This window comes from Podarcis muralis, chromosome 6, assembly GCF_964188315.1.
Source record: "Podarcis muralis chromosome 6, rPodMur119.hap1.1, whole genome shotgun sequence".
Taxonomy (NCBI): domain Eukaryota; kingdom Metazoa; phylum Chordata; class Lepidosauria; order Squamata; family Lacertidae; genus Podarcis; species Podarcis muralis.
Window position 1 is genome coordinate 86376320 of NC_135660.1, and position 13834 is coordinate 86390153.

At 44.0% G+C, this 13834-nt stretch overlaps 1 protein-coding gene across 9 annotated transcripts in view; it reads left to right on the forward strand.

Annotated features, from left to right (window-relative positions):
- Nucleotides 1–1695: 1695 nt before the first annotated feature.
- Nucleotides 1696–13834, forward strand: part of GBF1 (golgi brefeldin A resistant guanine nucleotide exchange factor 1) — a 96574-nt gene continuing 84435 nt past the window's right edge. For 7 of the 9 annotated variants that reach the window (XM_077930678.1, XM_077930679.1, XM_077930681.1 and 4 more), the window contains exons 1-3: nucleotides 1696–1943; nucleotides 7366–7471; nucleotides 9795–9861. In XM_077930678.1, coding sequence (XP_077786804.1) covers nucleotides 1870–1943; nucleotides 7366–7471; nucleotides 9795–9861 — 247 coding nt within the window. In that variant the 5' untranslated portion in view covers nucleotides 1696–1869. Of the gene's footprint in view, nucleotides 1944–7365; nucleotides 7472–9794; nucleotides 9862–13834 lie in introns of those variants that run through there. The other 2 variants (XM_028729000.2, XM_077930683.1) reach the window with 2 other exon arrangements.

A 13834-nucleotide genomic window follows, 5' to 3' on the forward strand; every position in this document is an offset into this window, starting at 1 on the left:
GGAGGCGCATTGTGCGCCCCGACACTCCCCACTGTGGCGGGCGCTGTACTGGCTGTGACGTCGCATGGGGGCGGTGCGTGCGTTAGTCATGCACCGTCCCGACATCACCTTCCCGCCCGCCCGCTACATTGTAAGGGGCATGTACGCTGGTCACTGCATTGAAAGGGGGCATGTACGCTGGTCACTGTTTTGAAGGGGAGTGAAGGTAACAAAAAAAGGTAACTTGTTAATTTAATGTTTATTTCTATGAGGAGGAGTAATTCTGAGGGGTCAAACAAAGAAATAATAAAAAAGTCACAAAAAAGTTATTTTTATAATGACGAGTTTTGCGGCTCCCAGTTTTTTTTTCTTCGGAAACTGGTCCAAGTGGCTCTTTTTGTCTTAAAGGTTGCAGACCCCTGCGCTAGACGAAAGGGTTTTTCGTTTTGGAGGCGCTTTGCAAAACGAATTTCCCTATGGGGTTGCTTCGCAAGACGAAAAAATCTTCCAAGTCCTGCCCAGGCCAGGTCGTCCTCTTATATACCTGCTGGGATTGCCAAGGCATCTGACTGACCCTCAGCCTGCCCAGGCTGGAGCCCAATCAAAAATGCTTCATCTAAAGATTTTAGGCTAGAAGCAGGCCTATGCAGAATAAGAAATTCCATCAGATATGTAGATCCCAACATATCTAGGTGGTTAAAGTCTTGCTTTTGTATGTGGTCTGCTTCCATTTTGTCCTCTGCACATATGCACTGTCGTGATACTCCCCCCACCTCAGTTCATAGTTTTATTGTTCTATCCAAAGGTCATGACAAGGTTGTAGCAATAGCATTACTATTACTAATACAGAACACATTTCCATAATAAGTCAACATGACGCCAACCATCTTATATGTAGCTTGATTTCAGATTAAAAACCTCCGAGTCACCACAAGTATTGTAAAAGGTTTCTGTTGCATCATTGTCTCCCTAGAAGGCTTCAGTGCAGGTAGGAGCAATTCTTTATTCCACTAATGTTCATCTGTTTTATCATTTTAAATTTTTCATGTTTTTGAGTAAGGTTGTACATATTTCTGTGTTGCAGGGGTTGGACTAGATGACCCTTGGATATCTTCCAAGTCTACAATTCTATGATTTATCTTGTTTTTATTGTTTTAGGTTTTTATTAATCCGCTTTTAGTTTGTATTTTTTCACAAATCAAGCGGCGCATAAATTTTATGTAATAAAGAATAAAATTCAGTGCAACTAACACGTGACAAGGTAAAAATGTAGTAGTCAGCGATGCATTTTGTTTTTTGGGTGGTAATTTTTGGGAGAGATCCAAACACACACACAAAAACACCACACCAATGAGTTGCGCGTTTGACCATTCACACGCTCCCGCAGCCCAGAAATGACAAGCTGCACCCCACAATGCACAGCAAATCTTCGCTCTGCAGTGCAATCACACTTGATTCTCTCTCTCTCCCGGGAGGCTGCTCACCTATCCGGAGGGTTGGCTTTTCCTTTCCTTTCTCTTTCCCACACAGCTATTGGCAACTAGCGATGCCAATATCGCCAAGCCTTTCTCCTGATTGGCTTCCTCGCTAGGGGGCGGCGGCGGAAGGGTTTCTCCTCCCCGCCCCCCCGCCAACCTCCCTCGGAACGAGCCGATCCCATTGGGCGGCGGGTGTCCTGTCACCTCAGGTGCTGGTTTCGATTGGCCGAGGTCCCTCCCCGTCCCCGGCAGTAAACCGCGCAGCAAGCTAGGCTGCGCCCTTGTTTCCACGTCAGTGAGAGAGAAGCGAAGAGGGGAGAGGAGCCGGTTCCAGCCGTTCCTCAGGGCGGCTGCCTTTCTCGGAACTAGCGGGCTTTCCGGAGCGGGCCGCCGCCGGTCCGGCTCCCCGGCAATGCCGAGAGGCCCTCCGACGCCTCAGCAACTGCCCTCAGGCGCCGCCATTTTGGATGCCGGTTGGATGGAGGGGTGAGTGAGCCAGCCAGACATTCCCAGCTGCCCGGCCCGCAGTCGGGCTTTGCCTGCTGAGGGAGTCGAGGGCGTTTGGGCCGCGGGGCCTGTCCTGCGTGTGTGGGGGCCGGCAAGGGCCCGAAGGTGGTGTCCGGCCCAGGCGGGTCGCGAAGGCCGCGGTTTCCCTGTCTCGGCAGGCAGGGCCGAGGCAAAGTGCAGCAAGGGACCGCTTGACCTTCCGGCCGAGATTATCACTGTGGTTGTTATGGTTCTGTATTTACTTATACCCCGCCTGACGGGACTCGAGGCGGCTTGCAGATAAAAACAAGAACCGCTATAAAAGAAGAAAAAAATAAGCATCGAAATAAGCAGCGTGGGCCCTCAGCTCCTGTTGGACTGCAACTCCCATCACCCCCTGACCTGCTAGCTAGGGACTTTGGGAGTTGTAGTCCAACAGCTGCTGGAGACAGGGGTGCCAACTTGAATAAAATATTGGGGGGGTAGGGGGTAAGTCCCGCCCCACATAATGGATCACATGGCACGGTGCACACACGTTATTTGAATGGCAATGCACATCAACTTTGTGGGGACCCGGCCCCCTCAAATATTTTATTTTTTTAGGGCGGGGAGTGGGTTCCTATGGCTGGAGACCCAATGGAATTGAAAACTGCATACCTATCTAAGCTCTGTTTTGAGACATAACCAATAATCTCCATAAGATCAGCACGGCACCAGTCATTACAATAAGAGCAGCGCCGACACCTTTAATTAAAAGCAGGCGTTCCCAAAGGCCTGTTGGAGTAAGAAAGGTCTTCTTCACCTGCTGGTTGGGAGGACAGCAAGGCGGAAGATGGTCCGGAGGAAGGGAGTTCTGAAGTTTCCTGGGAGCCGCCACCACCGATAAGGCCCTCTCTCGTGACCCAACCAAGTGTTACTGTTGAGGGTGGCGGGACTGAGAGAAGGGTCTTCCCCCAAAGATCTCAGACTCCTGTGCAGGTTCCCGTGAGGGAATAAGATCCTCCCGCACTCTTGGGGCACCTGAGCTGAGGTGTTTGGTGACTCTTTGTGAGCCAGCCCAGTTTTGGCAGTGCAGCTGCTGTTGCTGGGGTGCCCGAAAAAGCATCAATGAAGGCCTTTGCTGGTGAAGGCAGTGTGCATTTTGCAAAGCAGAATGCCTGAGACTGTACCCTCAGCTTCTCTGGTTAAAAGATCTGTGACAGCAGGGCTATAAAAACATTGCTTGCCTAAGGATCTGGCCATTGGCTTGATTTTGGGACAAGCTTCAGGGTTGGGGAGGGATAGGCAAAACCCTGCCTGCTAGGGTCTGGGCACACACTGCATTTCATTGGGTGCTGTGAAGCAAGTGAACATATTTTAATTTGTGCTAGGTGCCGGGAAGACCCAACAGCCTGGGGCATGCAGTTTAATGTGAGAGGAATGAGGCTTGTCAAGTACAGAGGATTTGGGGGTGAGGGACAGTATCTCAGGTAGTCTGATTTGCACTTTTGGATGGGAGGCAGCATTAGGGTTTAGAGTTATCTCTGGTCTTCTTAGCCCTTTGCATGAATGCAGAGATCTTACCATCACCCCGGAGTATTCCAGAGGAGTCCTGGGTGGAGTGATGCCATATGTCTAGCACAATTTTGCCTTTAGGTGGATGGAATATCTCTCAATGACAGGGAGCACACTGCATCTCATCCTTGCCATTGACACTCCAAGTGACTTAGGTGTTGAGGGTATGGATGTTGACTCAGTGACCTTCCCAGCTTGCCCAGGTGGGCCTAGGTGGGCCTGGGCTGGTTCTCATAAGGCAATGCTTTATATATTTCCACACTTTCAAATATGGCTGTAAACACACCTTCAAATATGGCTGTAAGTGCTATTGGAACATAGGGGAAGAACAGATCTGTAAAGTGTCTGCTGGAAGTCAAAGAACTGGGTGTCATTATGAATGTGGAAGTACCCAGAACTGGCATTTGGGGCCTGTATACATGCCTCGTGTCCACATAGTGTTCTTCGTTTTTGAGTTGGTGGTGATAGATTCAATGTAACACGCAAACATGCCAGCTCTGCCATCTTTCCAAAGACTACTAGATTCAACTTGTCCTCATTACTTTTTGATACATTACCGTGTGGCTATCTAACTTGAACAGAGTTTCCTCAAACCTGATTTGTTGGAGGTTGAGTAGTTGTAATGTTTGATTTTTGAAGTTGCGTAGAGTTGCAGCTTAGAGGAAATTGCAACTACTTATGACTGTTGAATATATGCAATATGGGATAGATGCTGGATTACCTGAACACATGGACTGCACTGCCCAAATGTGTATTTCTGTCTGATAAGCAGAAGGGTTAGCTGTCATAATATATAGACCTCTTAAAGGTGTTTTTGACAGAAAGAGTTGAGCCCTTGAGCTACAAAAGTAGTGACCAATCTTTTTTGCAAGTGTGCCACAAGGAAAGCTTAAAGTATGAGAGAATGCCAGTCTTAACAAACACTGGGTGTGGTTTTGTCTCAAGTCTCCTAGACTGGGGAGCAGGCACTAGTGCACTTCAGCAGAGTTTGCTGTATGCTTAATTCCACAGTACCTCCAACTTACATCATACTTGAATGTAACTCCTGCTGCCCATGCCACTTGTGGATTCACCACAAATGCAGTATTTTATTTTTTGCAGTGCATTCACATTGCTCATTTTACAATTCCATCTTACAACGATAGTATCATTCTATCAACAATATAAGAATAAAACAATGTGAAAATGGAAAACAGTGTAGTAGATAAAAACCCTAAACAAGGTCCACAATGTGTCATCTGCCCAGCAAGATGAAAGCTTGCCGGCGGAGAAAGGTTTTTACTAATTGGCAGAAATGGCAAGGGAGGGGACCAACTAGACCTCATGTGTTCCATAATCTAGAAGGCCCTTTCTCTTGCCACAAACAATTGTGCCTCCATGACTAGGGCAGCCCAGATATAGGCCTCTCTACAAGATCTTAGGAATAGTAAATATCCAAAAACTTGCCAGTTCCTTGATTTTAATTTTATTTTAGGTTGGTTTTAATTGTGTTTTAACTACATTTTATGCAAGCTGCATTGAGGGCATATACATAAAAATACTATTGGATTTGACTGGAATAATGAACAAAACAATGAAATTATTTTAATTTCATCCTCTGTCCTAAGACTTCTCTCATGGTATAACACTCAAGGGCCTATTTTCACCCTGGAATAAGGATGTCAAAATTTATATAATGAGTAGATAACTCAGATCTCTCTTGTTTGTTTCCTTATACAGTGGTACCTCGGGTTACATACGCTTCAGATTACATACGCTTCAGGTTACAGACTCCACTAACCCAGAAATAGTGCTTCAGGTTAAGAACTTTGCTTCAGGATGAGAACAGAAATTGTGCTCTGGCGGCACGGCAGCAGCAGGAGACCTCATTAGCTAAAGTGGTGCTTCAGGTTAAGAACAGTTTCAGGTTAAGTGCGGACCTCCGGAACGAATTAAGTACTTAACTCGAGGTACCACTGTAGAATGTAGTAGATAAAGAAATATCAAATGCTGCTGATTCATTTTCAGTTTATTGCTGTTATACAGCTCATTACTCCATCCCGACACTGGTTCAAAACCAAAGCTGTGTCTTATTTAGATATAACAGAGACGCAGTGCTCGGGATTGCTGACACTGTGTCCCAAAGATCATGATGAGTGCTCCCAACAGTTTATTTAGATGTTAAATAGTGTTGAGGACAGAATAGTTCCTAGAGAGTGCAGGTGTCTGGACAGTGAAGTATGTTATTCCCTGTGTTACACCCAGTGTTATTCCCTGTGTAACACCCAGTGTTATTCCCTGAATCTTGTCCCGCAGATAGGAATCTAAGCATTGGAACACAGCACCCACAAGTCCAATCTCATAGAGTTGGCCCAGGAGAATACCATGTTCAACGCTGTCAAAATCTGCAGAAATATCCAGCTAGAGTAATAGGGTTACTCTCCCTTTGTCTGTCTCCTAGTAAAGGACATCCATCAGAACAACTAAAGCTGGTTCAGTCTGAAAGCTTGGTCTGGAACCGTGTCTAAAATGGGTCTAGATAATTGGTTTCCTCCAAGTGTTTCTGAAGCTAGGCCATTACCCCACCCCACCCCACCCCTGCACAAGCACCTTGTCCCTGAAGGGAGCATTTGTGTTCAGCAGCAGTAATCAGGAATCTCAGGGTCCAGATTGGGCTTTTAAAGTAGGGTGTGTACCACTGCCTCTTTCAAGGTGGTTGGCACTACACCACTCATGCAGTGTTCCATTCATCACATTCTACTTATCTCAATCTTCTGCCTTCTACCCCTTTTTCCTTTCGTCCTCTTCCATGGTAGCCCATCTCTGTGACTTTATCAGTGAGATGCCCACCAAATGGTATGGAAATGTACCCTAGAAATTGGGGAGGGAGGTCTAGTCTAATGGGCAGGGTGTGCTTTTGGCTGCTTCCCAGATTGATAGATATATCTGTGCTTTTCCAAATACTACACTGCTGCACAGATGTACTACAGTGGTACCTCGGGTTACATACGCTTCAGGTTACAGACTCCGCTAACCCAGAAATAGTACCTCAGGTTAAGAGCTTTGCTTCAGGATGAGAACAGAAATCGTGCTCCGGCAGCGCGGCAGCAGCAGGAGGCCCCATTAGCTAAAGTGGTGCTTCAGGTTAAGAACAGTTTCAGGTTAAGAACAGACCTCAGGAACGAATTAAGTACCACTGTACTTGAATTGTTCCTCACTTCTGTGTGCATTTCTGATCCTTTGCTTCCGGGCTGTTAACCACTGGCAGGCTTTACTCACTCTTTTTTTTTTTTTTTTTTTACAGTGCTCAGTTGATTGCCCGATTAGTTGTATGCCAAGTACTAACCCATATCTTTCCTGTAGTGGTTTACTTAGCACAATCTGTGGTTTGCTGGGTCTAGACTGTGAAGTCATGAGTCCTTTCCCCCAGGTTTATAGTGGCTTTTTAGAGTTTATTGCTTTTGAAGTGCTAAAAGTTGTACAGTATCTTAAAAGAAATAGTGAAACTCTAGATTTATTGTACATGCTGACCCTCATTTCCCCAAAGCATGTGAAAGAAGGAAGGAAGACTTGACTTTGATTAAACCTTTTGGTTTGATGGGTTCAGTGGCTTGAGAAGCTAACATAAAAATGTTGTGTCCTGATTTGTGAGCTGCCTTGGGGTCTCTCTGTGAGCTAAAAGATAGGGTGGAATAGCTATTAATAAAAACATATAAAACAGACTGCACCAAGATAATTTAACTATTTCTCATTTCATGAAATATTTCTATCATTTTTGGCATCCAAAGAGTAGATTCTGGGACATACTTTCAAATTTCTTTTCCTGGTATGGTATAATAATGTTATTTTTTGTATTTGAATGGGTACTAATTTAGTTTCTCAATTCTAGGTCTGTCAGGATTGTGGATAAGAACATTTATATTATTCAAGGCGAAATCAATACAGTAGTAGGAGCCATAAAACGCAGTGCAAGATGGAGTACTCATACACATTTGGTAAGCTGCTGAGTGTTGCATGAAGTGAATCTTGAATCTGTCTAATATCAAACATATATGAGAAACTGAAATAGTTATTTGCTATATGTTGCTGTGGGCAGCTTTGATCTTCCATTTGCATAGGCACTTGTCTAAATCTAGTTAACAAAATAAATTGGAGTGTGGCATCTATTGTATAAGAGACTGAAAAGTGCTGAACTCTGGGACGGGGTACCAACAGGATATTGTGAGCCCACTCTACTGCACCCACATATTGGGATAATAATACTGGTCTAAATTGCAGGGACGCGGGTGGCGCTGTGGGTTAAAGCTTCAGCGCCTAGGACTTGCCGATCGAAAGGTCGGCGGTTCGAATCCCCGCGGCGGGGTGCGCTCCCGTCGTTCAGTCCCAGCGCCTGCCAACCTAGCAGTTCGAAAGCACCCCCGGGTGCAAGTAGATAAATAGGGACCGCTTACCAGCAGGAAGGTAAATGGCGTTCCGTGTGCTGCGCTGGCTCGCCAGATGCAGCTTGTCACGCTGGCCACGTGACCCGGAAGTGTCTGCGGACAGCGCTGGCTCCCGGCCTATAGAGTGAGATGAGCGCACAACCCTAGAGTCTGGCAAGACTGGCCCGTACGGGCAGGGGTACCTTTACCTTTACTAAATTGCAGGGTTGTTAGGATCACAAAGATGCTCTCTGAGCACTAGAATTGTGCAAAGTCGTAGTATGGGTGCTACATTTTTATACACCCATTCATATAATCCCTACTATTTGCATAGTTCATGCATCTGATAAAACAAGATCCTGCTTACAAAAAGTTTATGTAGAAACAAATGTGTTAGTCTTTAAGGACCCACAGACTCCTTAGGTCTTTTTTTATTTCATGTAGACTCTTGTAGCACTAAACACCCTCCTGGCAGTATCGCTACCCCCTTCGGGATTGATTGTTAAATTCTGTGTTGTTGGAGGGGTTGGTACAGTCTTTCCACACCTTTGAACTGGAATAAAGGGTTGTCACTTTCTGTTCTCAAATCCTGGTGCCTTGAACATTGTCTTTCAGAGCCTGTCTAAAATGCTTTCTCTCAAAAGCTTTAAAAATGCACACACCCATGTGATGTAATACTTCTGATCAAAGCTTTAAACTTCTGATTGGAGCAGTTTAAGAATTGAGAGACAACAATTTAAAGACAAAGTGCCTTTGAGTATGAAGTAAAGTTCAGAGAATATTGTAAAGAAATAATAAAAGTATACAAATTCCTCCCCAGCTTTATAACCTTCTGCTGTGGCAATTGGCAATTCCAGTACATTTTGCTGCCCAATGTGAAACTCAAATGAACATCCCATTTGAGATAGTCTAGGGATAAGGAGTATGTTGTTAGACTACAGATCCCATCTGCCCCAGCCAGCATGGGCAGTGGTCAGGTATGATGGGCATTGTAGTCCAGCAACATCCAGAGGGCAACAGGGAGGGAAACCTATGACACTCCATCATCTGGAGGTGGGCCACAGGTTACTCACAACTGTGTTTAGTCATTCATACTGCTTATTCCATTCATTTCTTAAGGCTGCTGTGAATCTATGCATGCTTACCAAGGAGTAAGTCCCACTGAAACCAGTGGGACTTCTGAGCAGGCCTACATAGGATTGTTCTGCATACCCACCCACACCCCTGCTGACCTGGATATAGATGCATTGTGTATAGCAGCTGAAATCCTTTTGGCAAAGGAACTGCATGCTACCTCTGTGACCTTCCTCCTAACACCCATTTTGCACAATGCAATCGAGCTGGATTATCAGCTTGGTGGGAATGGGGTGGCATGCCGGTGCTGCTACTGTTGAACTGGCACAACAGGTGGTGGGCTAGCAAGCTGGCCGGAGCACGAGGCAACATGCTGAAACACTCATTCCCAGCAGTCAATGACCATGTACTACTAGTAGGGCTGGGTGATGTCAGGTTTTCAACATTGTGATGCATCACCAGCCAAACATCGCAATCTGGCGATACACCATGAGGTTGAAATAACTAGCTGCATTGGCCTCAGCCAACTGTTGCAGCTCTCACTGTGGGAGCTGAGACACTTTCACCCCAGTGCCTGGCGGACTGGGGACAACGCAGCTTGTTTGCATGTCTCAGCTGGGAAGCGGGAAGGCTGCTGCCCCCCAGCTGAGTGAGCCCCTGTTTCCCCCCTCTTGCACATGACCGGGCGAGACCTTGGGGCTTCTTTGAATAATGATCTGTTTAAGTGCTTATTGAAAGATGATATAAATATTTTCTCCCTCTTAGTGAGGAAGTTTTAACTTAGTCCAGTTCCTACTTAGTAACAACCTTTTCATGTGTTTAGGATGAAGACCGTGATCCTCTTTTGCACAGCTTCAGTGTTTTGAAAGAAGTGCTGAATAACATAACTGGTAAGCTGTTGTTGTTTTTTAAGTTAATATTGGGTATGTAGAGGATCAACGCACATACCTAAATTCTGCAGGGACAGATTTATTGTTTTTTTAAATAGGGATATGGACAGCATTGCATTCACAGCTGGCACCAAGACTGCGGAATCTAGGTTGACTTTCAAATCATGCCTTCACAGTGCAGTGTACATAATAGGGTCAGTACATAAATGAAGGGAGACATATTAGGTGGTATTATAATGAAAGAGCATCTAGGCTTTGTAGGTCTGTCAAAGTTTTATGATTTAAAAGTGCAAAACAGCTCATAATCACATAGCCAAAAATAATGAAATGTAGCTTGGAAGATGTATGTTTTTTTAAGATCCTGCACTGCTGGGCTCAAATGCACTTCATTGAGTAGGGAGCTTTAGAGCTGTGGTGCCATCATTGAGAAGACCCTGTCTCTTGTGCTTCCAACCTAACCTAGCAAGTTTGTTCTACATTCTTATACATTCATATATGTGTCCTTTCAGAAAGTGTCTAACTTTGTGCCTCTTGAGATCTGCTTTTGTTTGATCCACTTTGTTGTGTTTCTTTGTAATAGTATTGTTTAATCTATTGTGAGCCACCGTGACTATTTTGTATACGGAAAAGTAGGGTATAAATTACTAAACCAAACTAATTAGACACTACCCTTTATGCTATTTTGTTGGGAATGGCATGTGAGTTCTTGCCTCAGTAATGTACCAAGTTTAAATCTTAACTCATGCATGAATGCATCAATGGCATTGGACAGGCAATAAATGCTTCATTCTCTCCTCCTGGTATGCCATTGGGAGATAATGCTGACCTACCTTATGAGGTGGCTGTTAGGATTGCACTTGCTTTTAAGCTGATAGGGGCTACAGCCTCCCATGTGGTACAGAATACCTTTCCACATTTGCTGAATAAGCATAGCGCTCCCCACAACCCTACACCCTAGATACCTAAAGTTTAGCTGTGCAAATTCATTTGAATTTGTAAAATAAAATTGGAGCAGAATGTTTTGGCACTTGATTTTCATTGGTTAGCAACAGAGTGTCTTGCCCTCCATTTCCCTGACCATGCTTTCTTCCGTCTTCAGTTGTGGATGTGACAATAGCCAAACTAATGACATACAAGCACATAGGAGGAAAGTGATGCAAGAAGATTAGAGGGGGCTGGTTGTTGTGTGTGTGTGTGTGCGCCAGCTGTATGGTTTGGGGCTGAGGGATGATAAAATATTTTCTTCACAAATCTCCTGATTAAAATCTAGATGATTCTTTCATACTTTGTGCTAGGAAAATACTCAGAATTTTGGTTTAGAATTTCTGCCATGATGCATACATTGGACTAATGTGCATTTGTGGAATCAGTAGGTAAGTTTCCTGATATTCATATCACTTGTGAAAAGACCATGCCAGCCTTCATGTCTCCTGTGTGTAGGTTAATTCTGTCATGTAGCACTGACTGGAAATCCTTCCTAGGTGTTCTTGGGAACAGACTTGATCCTAGGCAGGGTATTGGTGGGCCCTGATGGCATGTTGTGCTATCGTCAGAGACCTCCACTTTCAAGAGGCAACACAGGGGCAGAGTTCAGCTCTTACTTGAATTCGGTTTGAACATTTCTTCATTAAGTTACAGAAGCAATGACTTTCATATTCAAATTTATTCAAGCAGTAATCTTTGACATTTGAGTTAGCTTTTAGAACAGTTTTGCATTTATAGTAATATATATTCTGTATTTCCTCAGTCCCTACTGAGTTTGTTTTAATCTGTGCTGGATGCAAATTTCCAACTGCCTTGTCTCATTTCTTCTCGTGTTCCTCTTTCCTTCTCCCCTCTGTGGACTATGTTTGATCAGGTGTGGCAGGAATATCCTTTCTCAAGCTGCGCCCTTTATATTAGTCAATATTGCTCTTCTCTCCCTCCCGTTCTCTTCCATCTCCTCTGAGCTTTATCAGTTGACTTATAATTTTGGAATTCTCATTGGAGTCTGTAATACAGTTTGTTCATTATTTAAACAAAATCTGTTTAATGAGCAGAGAGGGGCAATGTAAATGTTAGGCATGTTGCAGTAGAGTACCTTTGTTCTCCTTGGAGTCTTTGCTTATTTAACTGTTTAGGAATGATGTATGGGGTGCCCTGATTTGGGAAAGAAGGTATACCATAGAGCCAACCTAGCCTAGGAATACAGTGTGAGTATCCTAACTCACCCATAGATTCAATACCTTGTGGCTTTGGATTTTTGTTTTTATCTTGGCTTTAGTTTCTTACCTGTACAAAGTGAAGGTGCAAGTAGAGAACACCTTTTAGCCCTATCCTTGCTCTTTTTTAAACCATGTCTATCTAACACTGTTTCCTTTAATTTTTGGTGCAGGATGATGTGGTGGCCAATAAAACAATAGTTGAGTGATATCTCACATTGGCTACTTGCAGATTGGTTTAGAAACATAAGTAACCTTCCTATTGATACATAATACAAATTTTGAAAAAAGAAGAAAACTTTCTTTAAATCAAAGAACTTACTTGGCTTAAAAACTTTCCTTTTTTAAATTAAAAAGTCTATGTGGGAAAATATTTGGGATTATGAAAGAACATAAAGTAAGATCATGTTCACACTTACATAGGAGCTTGTCATGGCTAGTGCCCTTTCACAGATTTTAATTGTCCAAAGAAAGGCATAATTCTTCTTGTCCAAACTGGCACCTATTTACTGTTTGTCTTTGGTCAATTTATTTGCAATCGGAAATGAATGACCAGTCTTTGGGGCAACACTTCTTAACCCTTTACCCTCCACATGTCACTGTACTGTGGTTCCCATCATCCCTGACCATTGGCCATCCTGGCTGCGGATGATGAGAGTTGTGAGTTGAACAACACCTGCAGGTCCACAGGTTCCCTAGGTAAAAAGAGCAGTCCGTCTTCCTTCCCACAAAACCTGTGAGTGTGTGTGTAAGAGAGAGAGAGAGAGAGAGAGAGAGAGAGAGAGAGAGAACTATCCTACCAGACTCATTTGGACTCAGCTGCATATCTCTTTTCCAATGACAAGGCTGAGCTGCAGAATGCTTGAAATAATGGGCAGTCGCTGAGTAGCCAGCCTATGCAATCTAAGGAAAGACTGGGAATGAAAATGTATACAAAAGCATTTCTTTTTTAAGCTGACATACCTGTAACTTCTTCAGACCCAAATGGTTAAAGATTTAGTGACCTTTGCATTTCATTTTGCACCAATCCTTAATTATTTAGCCTTTGGGCAGGAGAAAGTAAACAGAGGAAGATAATATTAATGTTGACTCTGAATCACTGTGGCAATTAGTGAGCCTCAATTAGGTGAGAATGACCTTACAAATCCTGTAGTGGACTAGGGGTGAATGGTGGGGTATTAGTAATATTTTAATAAAATAGTGAATAAAAAGTGTGCTGTTATCTGTTGTGAGCTCAAAGTACTCGCCATTGTGTAGAGCATGGGCAGCAAATATTTTTAAAAGGCAAGACATACTAGGTATGCCATGCAGATCAGGTGCTTTGGTGTCTACTCCTGCGCTGGACCAAGTACCAAGGTGGGCATAGCTGGGAGAAACTAACCCCCTGACTTGCTCCTCACCCAGGTCTTGATTGTATATGCCAGGTCGGCATCCTTAACCCTGATTAAATTGTGGGTGAGGGAGATCTTAATATGGACTGACCTGGCATTCACAAGCAGCATCTTGAGACCCAAATACATTGTTGGCACAGCCACAAGCAAGACTTTGGCTGGAAAAAGGGTCAGGACACAGGCTGAAACAGTCTGTGCCAGAGGCCAGATTTCAATCATATAAGTGAACATGAGAGAGGCAGACTTCAGATTTGGAACAAAAAACTTCATCTTTCCATTTCCAATGTGTCATATTTCCATTTTAATTCTAACTGCAAGGCCACAGAGGACCAACAAGTGGGATACAAATTAAAAACATAAATTTTAAAAAGTGAATCTTTA